This window comes from Symphalangus syndactylus, chromosome 23 (assembly GCF_028878055.3).
Source record: "Symphalangus syndactylus isolate Jambi chromosome 23, NHGRI_mSymSyn1-v2.1_pri, whole genome shotgun sequence".
In the NCBI taxonomy this organism is placed as follows: domain Eukaryota; kingdom Metazoa; phylum Chordata; class Mammalia; order Primates; family Hylobatidae; genus Symphalangus; species Symphalangus syndactylus.
Window position 1 is genome coordinate 19,311,506 of NC_072445.2, and position 13,275 is coordinate 19,324,780.

The following is a 13,275-nucleotide window of genomic DNA, read 5'->3' on the forward strand; positions in this document are numbered from 1 at the left end:
CCCATAGAGTAGTGAAAAACTCCCAGGCTTGAAGGCTTTTCATAAACCTTCTTCAAAGTTTTTTTCTTTTATGGATAATATTCTAATTCGCTTAGTTTCTCTTCAAGGGGCAAACTGTTAATCTCATCATCATCTTGGTGGCTTTTCCTCAGATCAGCTTCAGTCACTTAATAGTTATACTAAAATGTTGGGGCAGCACCCTAGGGCCTCACTGGCACAGAATCCGGAGGAAGGAATCCACAGTCCATTCCTGTTTCTCTGTTAGCATTGCGTTTGTCCCCAGTAGCACCACCCTATAGATTTACTCTACTATGGCACACCCAGATTCAGATGCTTTTCTGTTATACTTGCACCAAGACACTAGTATGTCTCTTGTTAAGAATGATTTGATGATTTTTAAGAAGTCTTAGTACCTTGGTTTATTTTAATTTTGCGCATTTCTCTAATACCCAGAATTTCCTTAGCTTTTAGACTTGAATAAACTAGAAGAGAGATAGAAAGGCCACCCCCCCAACAAATAATGGATTGTCACAGTCACATGTTTACATAAAGAGTATATTTCAGCTTCTTTTCCAAAACCACAGTAGTGGATTTAAAATAAAAAAAGCATTCTCTCTGATTTAACAGAGTTTATTATACACATTCCAGCTTTGGCATATCACAGAATATCCAGATTCCTCTTGAGAATTTGAGTTTCCCTGCTTACATTTCTGTTTTTTTATTTCTTAAAGGGGTTTAGGTTTGAGTTTTAATTTTCCAGAAAAGAGTCTTAGTAAAGAGTAGTTGTAATGTTAAAGAAAAGTCACTATGGTCATCGTGGAAATTTCCCTTTGACAAATGTGTTTGTCTGTGTCTCTGCTCCAGCTTTGTGACATTGTGGCTAAAATGCATGGACTCTCTGAACTTTCACAGGGGATTTCCTCCATCATGAAACAAGCAAACACCCCAATACACATCTCTCCTGTTTTTTTTTTTTTTTTTTTTTTTTTTTTTTTTTTTTTTTTTACTGAGAGGGCCAGAGAAGGTGCCTAGTATCCTGCCTCTCTATTGATGCTTGACACCAAGTTGTCCTCTGAGACCTCAGCTCTCCATTTATAAAACAGAGCTAGGAATGCTGGCCACCAGATACTGCTTATAAAGCAATTTGAAATGGAAGGCATTATGTAGACAAGTCATTATAAATATTAATATTGATAATTCCTTGGCTTAAACTCCCAGTTTGTATGTTCACATATCTATTTAGCATGGTCAATTGTTCAGCTAATTAATATGCTTTTATTTTATGATTTGCTATTTCCAGGGCACAGACAGAAGCTTGATGACTCTAAACCTAGTTTGTTCTCTGACCGCCTCAGTGATTTAGGGCGCATTCCTCATCCCAGTATGAGAGTAGGTGTCCCGCCTCAGAACCCACGGCCCTCCCTGAACTCTGCACCAAGTCCTTTTAATCCACAAGGACAGAGTCAGATTACAGGTAAGACAGACTCATAGGTTTCACTTGCATAGACGCTGGCAGGCTGGGGGTGAGGGGCTACCAGAGGAGATGTGTTCACTTCAAAACTCCCGGAGCTGTGAAGCGGCTTATTATTAAAGAATCAAGACTTGAAGACACTGATTTCTTCTTTTTTGTTAAAAAAAAAACATTCAATAACTTGGGGATAACATTTTGGGGGATATTTCTACTAATGCTCTACTCTGCAGCAATCTCAGTCTACACCCTGGTGGAACGGTAATAATGCACTTTGGGAGAATGTTTATTATACGTTTCTATATTGTATCCAGGTGGTGCAGGGGATAACATCACACCCTTACTATTAGAAAATTAGTGTTTCCCTCTCAGATTTGGGCTTACATTTGTTACATGTATAACTGTTTCATTAAGTCTGCTTGAAAATTGCCCAGGGTGAACAGGAAGCCTTGATTGGTAGTCATAAGGCAAGGTCAATGAGTGGCTCATCGGGCACACAGAATTCACTTCTGATTTACATTTAGCTCTGGTTCTCCATTAGACATTTCTCTTTATAAATTCTAGTCAGCTACTTACTTTACCTTTCTTCTGAGAAATTAACATCGGCATTACATTACAGACTAATCATTCACATTTGGTGCATTAAGACCCCCAACTCTTTTCTTTTAGTCTCACTTGTGCAAAAACAGATTTATTTAAAGACTAGTTTGAATGCTTTTAGGTCATGATGACAAGAGAGTGTATTAATTATTATAAATCTTTAATTTGCAGATAAAATATTGAGAGCTGAAAGGAAGTTTACATGTCATCTAATTGCTATCATTGGTAGAGGTGGACTAGAATAGAGGGAAAGTAAGTCAAAACAAAGTGTGTAATAAGCCCTCAACATGGATCTTTTTTATGGTTAGATTTTTGTTTATAGTAGTTAGGCTCGAATGTTCTTAATGGTCTCAAAACATAATTGTTTATAAACAGAATGACCTATCTCTTCTTCTCTCCTACCCATATTATATAAATGTATTCTTGGATTTTTACTTAGAGTAGGTCTCAGTTTCTGTGAGTATATATATTTTAGTCTGAATGTATGAGTTTGCATGAGTGTATATTTTAAAAAATAATATAGAATTATAAAAATCAAACGTCTAAACAATAAAGATAACCAGATATCTGCATTAAGGAAGAACATTATTGCCTTTGAAGAATGGTCATGTATTAGACTATATAAAACTTTAATCATTGATATGTGGGATTGAAAGGTCAATGTGTTCACTAGACATATGTCCTTGATAAAAATACAAGAGTAAAATTCACACTAACTTGGGAATTTCAAGCTTGTAGCTATGGGTGCTACCGCATTTAAAGTAGTGGACTTAGAGACTACAAAAGGTGGGAGAGTGGGAGGGGGTGAGGGTTGAAAAATGACCCATTGGGTACAATGATTGCTGTTTGGGTTATGGGTGCATTAAAAGCCCAGACTTCACCTCTATGCACTATATGCATATAAGAAATCCATACTTATACCCCCTAAATATATGTAAAAAAATAAAGCAGTATACTTTAGATTATTCATTAAGGCATAAAATAGCTTTCCTTTTATCTTTATCGTAATCCTTAGACTGTGTGTGTGTGTGTGTGTGGTGTGTGTTTGTAGAAGCAAATGTATATATATACACACATATATATGTGTTTATATATGATTTGTAATGGATTTATGATGACTAATAAAATATATATAAATATATGTTCTATGATTTGACAACCACTGGCTTTTTAAATGTTTGATTTCTGTATTCTGATCATTATTTGTTTGCTATTTATGCTGTTAATTACTAATGCTTTAGAAATGGCCTTTGGAGACTACGTGTTGCCAGATTCACTTAAGAAGATGCTTCTCTCAAGGCTTTGTCCTTAAATCTAAAGATGAGATCATAAAATAGATCCAGAGGACATTTTAGAACCTAAAGATACCTTAGATATTGTGAAACCAATGGCTGGAAAAATTGTGAAGAGGATCTATGTTTTAGCAGCATCCCCGCCTAGCAGATACGCGTGCAGAGTGAGGCTCAGAGGAGGTGTGGGGCTCGCCTGTGCCACAAATGCATCTGAGCAGATTAAGAGTGTGGCCACCTCCACAGGCCTGGCCCTCCTCCGGTTGTTAGCTTCTCTTCACCCTCTTCCCTGTTAGGGGGCTCAGGAAGTTAAGCTTCTTGTCTGCAGTTGCACAGCAAGTTACTGGCAGGGCAGGGAACACATTCACTGGATATATTTCTGAAAATGAAAATATAAAACAAGTTAATTTCTAGGTACTGATAGCTTCTTGGAATTTTTATGAGTATTAGTGCTCTTCGTTTTGGGATTATAGTAGTAATAGAATTGATATATAGACCAGTGTTCTTTTGTTTTCAACATCCACTAGGTATTGGACCCAACAACTTTTCTCAAACTTTCCAAATTTCCAGATGTCCACATACATACTTGTCACCCCAACCACTCTTGGCCATGTGAGCTTTCTTTAAATGTTCCCATATTGTGAGTGAGAGAATGCCTGTATCTGTCCATAACCAAGGAGATGCAGTGTTCTACTGTGACCCAATTTTTAAAGGAAAGCCCAGGAACATCTGGAGCAGCAGCAGTGTGAAAATGAATTGAATAGATTTAATTTTTTAATCTCTGGATTGACTTCTTTGTTTATTCAATAAGTATGATTTGGAGCCTACCACATGTAGCAAACTGGGTGTTAGGTAATATGGAGAGAGAAGAAAAGTGCTGTTCTTAGTTATAGTTGAAGAGGTAGTTATCCTCCCCAGCCCTGGCATACCACATCCTGTGCCCCAACTGTGATACCATTCCTGAGTACACGTGCTTCTCTCTGTACCCCTTTACTGAGCCAGCCCATCTACAGTAGTCTCTGTTTGCTGACACCCATCCTCCAAGGCCACTATGTTATCTTCTTCAGGAAAGAGTTCTGGAAATTTCATCCAAAGGCAGTGTATCAACCCTCTAAGCTTTAGTTAAGATTGCCTTCTTTTAAGGACACTGCGTATTCACCTTTTCTACCCTGCTAGATTGTATATTCTTTGAGGGATTTATTACAGGGATTTATTTTATTTTGTGACTAGCCCAGTGGCAGTGTCTCATTAAATGTGAATTATTGAAAGTTCAGGTGAGAAGCAATCGATGCAATAAGGGTTGAGAGGATATCATATCTGTCTTAGTAGCATTAACTCTTCTTTCTAATTTCCTGTCCCAGGATGTCATTGTTCCCCAGTGATGGGCAGCAGCTTAAATCACATTTCAATAAAACATTTACCTAGTTAAACTGTTTGGTTTTATTCAAGTTTAGGGTCAATGTAATTGCATGACTAAACTTAAATTCTTGCTTGTAATGGATTTTGTAACTTCTTTGCAATATGCCATATCTGCATTTTAGTTCATGTAATCCTTTGGACAAGACATTTGTAACAGGAAGGGCCCAGTTACCTCTCTGCGATTGGCTTGCTACTCTTGATATCTCAAGCTCTTACCCCAAAACTGTAGATAATGATCATGGTTATATAGTCCCCTCTAGTTCTCCCACTTGCCAACATAAAAGGCAGAAGACGTCTTTAAATTCCCAGAAGAGTGAAGTGAAATTAGCAATCATAAATTGAGGAAGTCATAAGCATTTAGTGTTTCACAGTGGTTAGCCTTTTCCAGTGTATCTTGCAATTCCTAGGGTCAAAAGTTCTAGCCATGTGGTGGCTAGAACCTAACTAAAGTGATTTCCACCTAACTTCAGTCTGATTCTGTATTCCCTCCCTGGTGTCTTTGCAGTGCCTGTCTGATGGTGATATTTTGTGGAAGTCTTTAATGGCTGATGTTCAGCTGAAGGCCAGGGCCTCCCCACAGCTTCCTGGGGAAGTTGCTTCCTCTAGACCTCTTATCATTCAGACATCTGCTGCTTGCCTCTAGGTGCCAGGAAACACCTAGTCTGTCACAAATGTTCACTTCTTTTGATTCAGAAAGCGGTGATAGCAGTAGAGTAAGGATATGATGTTGGGAGATATCGCTTAAGATATCTTTAAACTCATTATCCTCTAGATGGGTCCGCTACACCTAAAAAGTAATGCTGATTCAGGCCCTTGGGTTTGGTGGATTGGGACATTCATTTCACTTTTAGGGTGGAGGATGTGCTGCTATTCTGTTTTTCACTCATTCAAAAAATACTTAATGAGTGCTTATTATCTGCCGGGCATTGATGCAAGTGAGTGAGAGAGACACAGCTTCTGCTCACAAGGAGCTTATATTTTAGTGTCAGATATAGTTAATAAATAGGTAAATAAGCATACATATAAGACAATGTCTGATAATAATGAATGCTATGAGAAAATGAAATAGGATAATTGATAGGTAACAACTTGGAGAGGGAAGGAGCTAATTTTGATTGGAAAGTTGAGAAAAGGTCCTTTGAAAAGCTTTAAGATCTGTGAGGAATGACATTTCAGGCAGTAGAAAACTCATGCAAAGCCCAGATTATGAGGAGTCTTGGGGGCCACAATAGTAGCTTGGGTTTAGTTCTGATTGCAGTGGCGTACCAGCGTAGTGGGGGATGTGAAGCAAGGGAATGACATTATGCCATTTACATGCATAATAAAACCTGTTTGGATGCTGTTTGAGGGGACCATAAGGGGCTAAAGAAAGAAGCAGAATTATGTTCAGGAAGCTGCTGCAGTAGCCCAAGAGAGTAAATGGTGGTAGCAGTGGAGATGGAAGGACACTGAAGGATTCTGAATACTCTCTTTTTTTTTTAATAGAGAGTTCACAACTCTCGCTGATGGTGAGGGGAAAACAGGACTTCAGAGTTTTGACCTGGGCAATTGGAGGATGGTGGTGCCATTTGCTGATGTGGGGAAGACTTGGGGAGGATAAGGTGGAGTGGGGCTGGGGAGCTCAGAGAAGCAGTTGGGTGGAGAAAAGAAGATGCTAAGAAAGAAGAGACTCGACATTCTCACTCCTACCGTGGCTTGTAAAACTGCCTTTGCAGACACCTAAGGGGCTTCCCTTCTCATGATTCTTCCTAGGTTGCAGCATTCCCTTTCGTGATTTCCTTTCTCCTTTAAAAGCAGCTCTTGGTTCTTTTGAGTCTTGGTTGTTTTTCTAAGCAGTCAGTGAAAGTTGATTTTCCCTGCATGTAAATGCTGGAAGGAAGTGCATGGGACATTTTTTTCTTTGGTTCAGACCCCTATTTGCCTTTCACTCAGGAGTAGATTCTGGACACTTCTGCATAGGCTGCTAGATATTCCATCATGTTATTTATTGTGACTTTTTCTCCTTTTGTAATGTACAAGCAATTCATTTGAAGTTTCACTTACTGTTTTTTTATTTTAAATTAATATGTTATTGTATTTCATGCTTTTTTCTCTGCCTAGACACTCTTCCTTGTCTTGTTTTTCCGAGCACATTTTTATTGTTTCTTCAAAACTCAGATCAAATGCTGCCACCTCTGTCAAGCCTCTTCCAACCTATCCAAGCAGAGTTGAGCCAGGCTCCCGTGCCACCTTGTACAACCCTTGATTATATCTTGTTCCATGTGCTGATGATTGCTGTTCACATGTATGTCTCCTCCATCAGACTTTGGACTTTTCAAAGTCTAGGGACATGTTTTGTTCATCTTTGTGTCCCTCATTGTCTCACACAGTGCCTGCTTACTATGTGACTTTTGGTTCGGTGATCAATGAATAAATGGGTCACTGACCTCTTCAGGAGGCGGGACCCACTATTATTCTAGCCTTAATATTTTTCTAGTGTCTGTTTGATTGAATTACTATTAGTTACCATTTATTAAATGCTTATCATATGTCAGGCATTGCTCTAATGAGTTTAACTCATACATTTCTCGCCAACAGCTCTCTGAGATAGATGGCATTATTATGGAAACTGATGGTAGAGAGGTGGAATAACTCACCCAAGGTCCCGCTTACTACTAGTAAGTGGTAAATACAGGAATTAAAGACAGCTCTCCATAGCTCCATGGCCCTGTGTACTTACCACCAAGTACTCTTGGGAAGCTGAAATGTACTTTTATCATGGCTCAGCTTCCTCCCATTTCTGTACCTCACTTTCATTTATGCAGTTCTTTACCATTTGCAAACCAAAGGCCTAAAACAATTCTAAAAGTACGTATTTCACAGACGGAAGAAATTGATTCTTGGAGAAATGACTTGCTGGAGGCCACTTCAGCTATTACAGTTGACTGTGAGTTCCAGATTCTTAGCAAGCAGTCACCTTCATCCCTATCAGGTTGGGCTTGTTGCCAACAGTGTAAGTGACATGTGTCCTGCAGGACTAATTTCTTTTTCTTCTGTCCATTTTACATTATTTAGGATACTTAGAATATTTTCATAAAAGGGAGTTAGCATTAGGAATATCTGAATTATACTTCAAAATGCAATATAATCATTTAAATGATTAAATTCTAGTTATATAAGGCATATATTTAAGGTAAAAACTGCTTGCCAGACATCCTGTCTAATAATAATCTTAGCAGCAGTTACTGTGACTGAAGTGATTTCCACCTAAGTTCAGTCTGATTCTGTATTCCCTCAGCAAACAGAACTCCTTTAAAAATTAAGGGGACCTCAGCCAATTAGGCCAGTTGGAATTAGGCTGTGTATATGTTTGGCTGCCCTAGGATTCTAGTGCTTGTCCCAAAACATTTACTAGTGTAATCCTTTCAGAAATCAGAAAGCACAGCTGAGTTGCATGTGTCTTAAGTTACTGTTCTGTTCCAGTGCTGAGTGACCACATGATTCTTTAATGTGAAACAAGTTGGGAGATGAAGTGGGCTTGGGGTGATGGTGGCTGTGAGTGTGAGGGTGGACGGACCCATAAGAGGCTCACGTACTGTTGGTGAGCAGGAAGAATGACAGTAGGGTACCATCAGTGTGGGTATGGAGGAGAGTGGGAGTCAAGTGAATTCTCAGGCTTCACAGCCACTGTGGTCCTGCTCACTTGTAGGCAACTTGTGTCAAGGAACCGAAGTCACTGCATTGAAAGACAGATTGTTGGAAGTGGTTCTTTTCTACTTTGGTAGTGCAGTGTTGTAATTTCTGAAGTTCCTGGGAAGTTTTGCCCTGTCTTCTTCCTTTGAGATCTTTCAGGTGGGGCAGCTGGGCAAATTTGCTGCTGCCTCGCACATGTGTGAGCAGGGAATCTCTGTACAGGAGGTTGCTAGTCACAATCCTTATTTTTAGAAAGGGCTCAAATCCTGTGTGAAAACACTGTTTCACATTGATTCTGCTCTGTAGCTACCTTATGAGGAAGAGTAGACTTTAGGTGCAGTCTGTGCTGGCTTTAAAGAATGAAGCTGCCTAGGACTCTGTGAAGGGCTGGTGGTCAACCCGTTATGTTGTTGCTTAGCCTGTTAGCAGTATCCACAGATGAGCTTCTTAAAGGTGCTCTGTTTGGATTTCTGTCTGTTGGCATTCCCTTATTAACTGAAGATGGTCTGACTTTATTATGCTTTCAGAAAAGTAGAGAGGGTGATGTTCCCAGAAAAATTGTTTGTTTCAAAAAGTTGTCTTTGTAATTTTCTCCTATCTGGGAAAATAAGATGCACAGTTAACATTTAGTTGTGATAAGAAGGGTTCATCTCCTATATAATGCCTCGTTTTATCCTTCTTCCCCAAAACAGTTCCATTTCTAGCCTGTATTTAAGTCTCCATGCAGAGGAAGTCTTGATTTTGTTCTCCTATTCTTTTCTAACACATCGTCTTTCTCTTTTAGTTTTATATTTAGTTTTAGTTTTACATACATATGTATATGTACACCCACATGTATGCATACCTGTCCCCTTTACTAGTTGCTTAGGTTCCTTTTTTGCCCTGTTTTACCTTTTGTGTTGGACTGTGGGCAAAAGGATCAGAATAGGAGATTAGTATTGAAGGAAATATTAACTTATGGGGTAACCCAGCAGCGGGGCAAGTTAGGCTTGCACTTTGTGCAAAGATGCCCCGGTGGTATATTTTCACACTAAATAATGGATATGCACTCAGGGCTTCACACAGAGAGTTGGTGTACATTGACTATGCAGTATTAATAGCAACAATAATATATTATAGATATGATCAGTCTAAAAAGTGTTTTCATTTTAATATATGCAAAAGTATTCTAGGAATAGAACTGTATGGCACTACTCCCAGTTAGAGGCATCAGATTCTCTTTAGGGCTTTGTTTATTGTAATAAAGACTTGCTTTTTAATGGTTTAAAACAGTTGGTTTTAACAGACTTTAAAAGACAAGATTTAACAGAAGAATCAGATTGTGAACCATACAGAGATTATGAAAACTGAGGTGCTAGGAGATTTCTGAAATCCTCAGAGCTGAAATTGGAAATCTGTGTCTTAAGGTGAAACCTGACAGACAGTTTTAGGTGGGGAGTGGGTGAGGGTGTAGGGGGAAAGATTTAGAATGAAAAATGTTTGGAGCTATTGCCAGGGTGAATGGTGGGAATGGAAAATGACTTTGGATGAGCATCTTTGAGGACCCAGCTGAGGGTAGAGATCATAGAAAGAGCCAGTTGGCATGATTATGTGATTCTCTCCCCCAGTGGTTGCAGTTTGTGACTAGGAGTGGGCTAGGCTGTCGTGGACCATCTGTCTGCTAGGACTGGGTAGGACTCAGTACAAGACAGGGGAACAAGGAAGATGCTGAGCCAGTTTCCCACGGGGGGGGAATGTCCTGCAGGTTGGTAGATGGAAGAACTTCCAAAGAGGACTGGGAAAATGAGCAGCAGCCGGATGGAAGGGTTAAGAGGGAAATTTAACGGGGAAATCCGAGTGTTCGTTCAAGTGGGAAGGGGAAGGAGTGTCATCTGGAGAGGTTGAAGGTAGATGGGCGCTCTTAGCCATTCTTCAGCTATTCCTCATATGACCGATAGAGGTCCCACACCTTGCCCTGTCTTCTCCAGTGCTCCAGCCTGACACTGCCTCTTGAGAACACAATCCTCTAGCTATGCCTGACCAGGTCAGTAGGGGTCTACTAATATTCTGTTAATGTATCCCAAGTTTGTGTTAACGTTTTGTTATCCCATCACATTGTGGCTGTCAGTCCATGAAAAACTCTGCTCTTGGAGCAGGCTCCCCCATCCTGTCTTGTAGTTGACAAAATGGAGCACTGTACTTTTGCTCTTATTTCGTTTCATCATGTTGCTTTCACCTCCTCTTTCCATCCTGTAGGGTTATTTTATAGTTCTGATTCTTCTTCTGTTGTGTTGGGTTATTCCTCACAACTTCGTCTCATTTTGAAGCTTGGAAAGGTCCCTTCTAATCCTTCAAGACTTTGGTGAAGATGCTGGACAGAAATAAGACTATTGTGCCCTCGATTATGCCACCATATAACTCTGTCTAAACTGACCATGATCTATATATTAATGACCACTTTCTGGCAGGCTTTTTGACTAGCTATAAATCACTTAGGGATAAGGCATATATCTTGCTGAGGTCCAGATATGCAATAGACAGATGAGCTGCCTTCTAATCTATTGCTTTAGTAATTCTAGGAGACAGTTTTTTAGTGAACCCATTCTGTTTTCTGATAGTCACTGTGGGATGAAGTGTGAAAAGTTCTTTGCACACTGGCTATTGAAAGTGTTTTTAGTAGGCTGCAGCAAGTCAACACCAACAGTGGCTCCAAAACAACTTAGTTTCAGCAACTTAGATTTTACCAATAGCAATGCTGTTTTCAGAATAAGATAAATGGAATAAGGGAATGTAAAACCTAGTGTATTTTGTGTCGTAAACTTTAAAGGCATTATCTTCAAGTAATTTAACAGCTGTCATGTGGAGTAGTAATCCCAGAGAGCAAAACTAAGATTAGTAGTGATTGGAGTTATAGGGAGGCATATTTTACTTAACTAAGGAAAAACTTTTTAGACCCTGCTCCATCAAGAAGCAGCCCCTTGAATACTAGTTACCTACATTTTTGCCATGTTGTGCGATATCATTTATCTTGGAGCAGAGACTTGAATTCATCTAAAGCAGCACACTGCCCTCCCTTATCTCCTCACTTCTCTTGGGCCTTAATTTCCTCTTACGCATGTTTGTTCTGCTCTTTCTATGTAAGATCATCCTTTTTGGTAGGGAAGATTAAATCAAAATAGGGTTCGGTAATTTTCCTAACTTTCATTAATAAAAATTATGCCCATTGTTCTTGAACTTTGGCACATAATCACATTATCTGGGGAGCTTGTTAAACATACAGATGCCCAGGCTGTACCCCTGAATTAGAAAGTGTGAGGTGGAGCCGGCCCAAATCACTCCCAGCTGTAGGCCCAAGGCAGGCCTATTACTCAAGGCTCACCTTACCCATCCAGAACTCATCCTGATCCAGCCTAAGGTCATCTCAGGAGCCTCGCCCCCATGATCAGATGATGTGTGGAGGCAGCTAAGAGCCCGAAGCCTGAGTGCAGCCCCTGGACTCCACGCCTGTGTCCATTCCAGCTGTTGTTTTCTCTCCACACCCTTTCCTGCACGCCTGGTCCTAGACTTGACTTCTGCCCTGTTTCTGTTAGGATGCTGCCAGAGGGAGATTTTAAAAATGCATGTCTGATTATGTCACTCTATACCTAAACATCTTCTAAGGTGACCTATTGCATTTAGGATAAAGATTAAAATGTCTAGCATGGCCCAGCAGGGTCAGCACAGCCTGGCTCCTCCCTGCCTGCTCTCCATTCTCATCTCACACTATTTTGAACCTTTTTCACAGTGCAGCAAACACAGGCCTTCTATCAAGTCCATAAAAAAATGATATTGCCTTCTTCCCAGGAACTGGACACAGGCCTAAAGCCTTCTTAACCTCCCTTACTCATCTTCTAGACTTATGCTTGTCATTCAGGTCTTGGCTTAATCTTTACTACCTTAGAGAAGCTTTCCCTGATGCTCAATGTGGTTGGAGTTCCCCCAGTGTACATTTTTATGGTACCATGAACATCTCTTTTTCAGCATTTACCATAGTTATATGATTATTTGATTAATGCCTGTCTCTCCTACCCAACTGTTAAACTTCATGGGACCAGGGATTAGGTCATAAAACTCCATAGCACCAGGGATTAAGTCTATTTTTATTCAACATTAATATTCCAAGTGCCTGCACAATACCAGAGTAGATACCTGATACATATTTTTTGAATGAATGAATGAGACAATTACTAGAACAATGGATATAATCATCCATGTGACATCAGGTATCACCATACCTGGGGACCTTCTCTAATACCCCAGCTGCCCATATCTGATTCCCTGGATGTTGACATCAGCCTGATTTGAACCTGAATTTACCACACCCAGTTCAATACTATGATTCGAACTAAGGGCCACTCTCCCTTGCCAGCATCACATCTCAGTGGCATTTCACGTTCTTGTCCCACCCTTTTGTATCTCATTTCTTTCCCTCTTCTAGCTTTACCATTGAGATTCAGGATATGCCAAGGCTGAGAGGCCAGGACAGGTGTAACATGTGGTATAGCCTCTTTCTTCTTCTATTAGATTTTTTTAAAACAAGAAATGCCTGTCCTTTTCTGTAAGACAGTTACGATCCCTATCTAGCAAAAGTTGGTGATACATAAGAGTGCTTCTCATCACCTTGTCTTAACAATGCAACTTCCTTCTGGTTTTTCTTTTAACATTTTATTACAGGATATGATATCTTAGGCTATACCTATCATTTTTCATTCTCTTCTCTGCTTATTGTCTCCTAAGTTTACTAATTCTCTCTTCTCCCATTGTTTGTGTTGTAATATAACCTATGGTCATGCCTGGTGTACCCTACAT

The 13,275-nt window shown here is 39.8% G+C and overlaps 1 protein-coding gene across 7 annotated transcripts in view; it reads left to right on the forward strand.

Annotated features, from left to right (window-relative positions):
- RUNX2 (RUNX family transcription factor 2) overlaps nucleotides 1-13,275 on the forward strand; it is a 281,684-nt gene that overhangs the window by 165,541 nt on the left and 102,868 nt on the right. For 5 of the 7 annotated variants that reach the window (XM_063633187.1, XM_055263933.2, XM_055263934.2 and 2 more), the window contains one exon: nucleotides 1,301-1,474. The exons of the other annotated variants lie outside the window; for them this stretch is intronic. In XM_063633187.1, coding sequence (XP_063489257.1) covers nucleotides 1,301-1,474 — 174 coding nt within the window. The remainder of the gene's footprint in view (nucleotides 1-1,300; nucleotides 1,475-13,275) is intronic. 7 annotated transcript variants of the gene reach the window in all.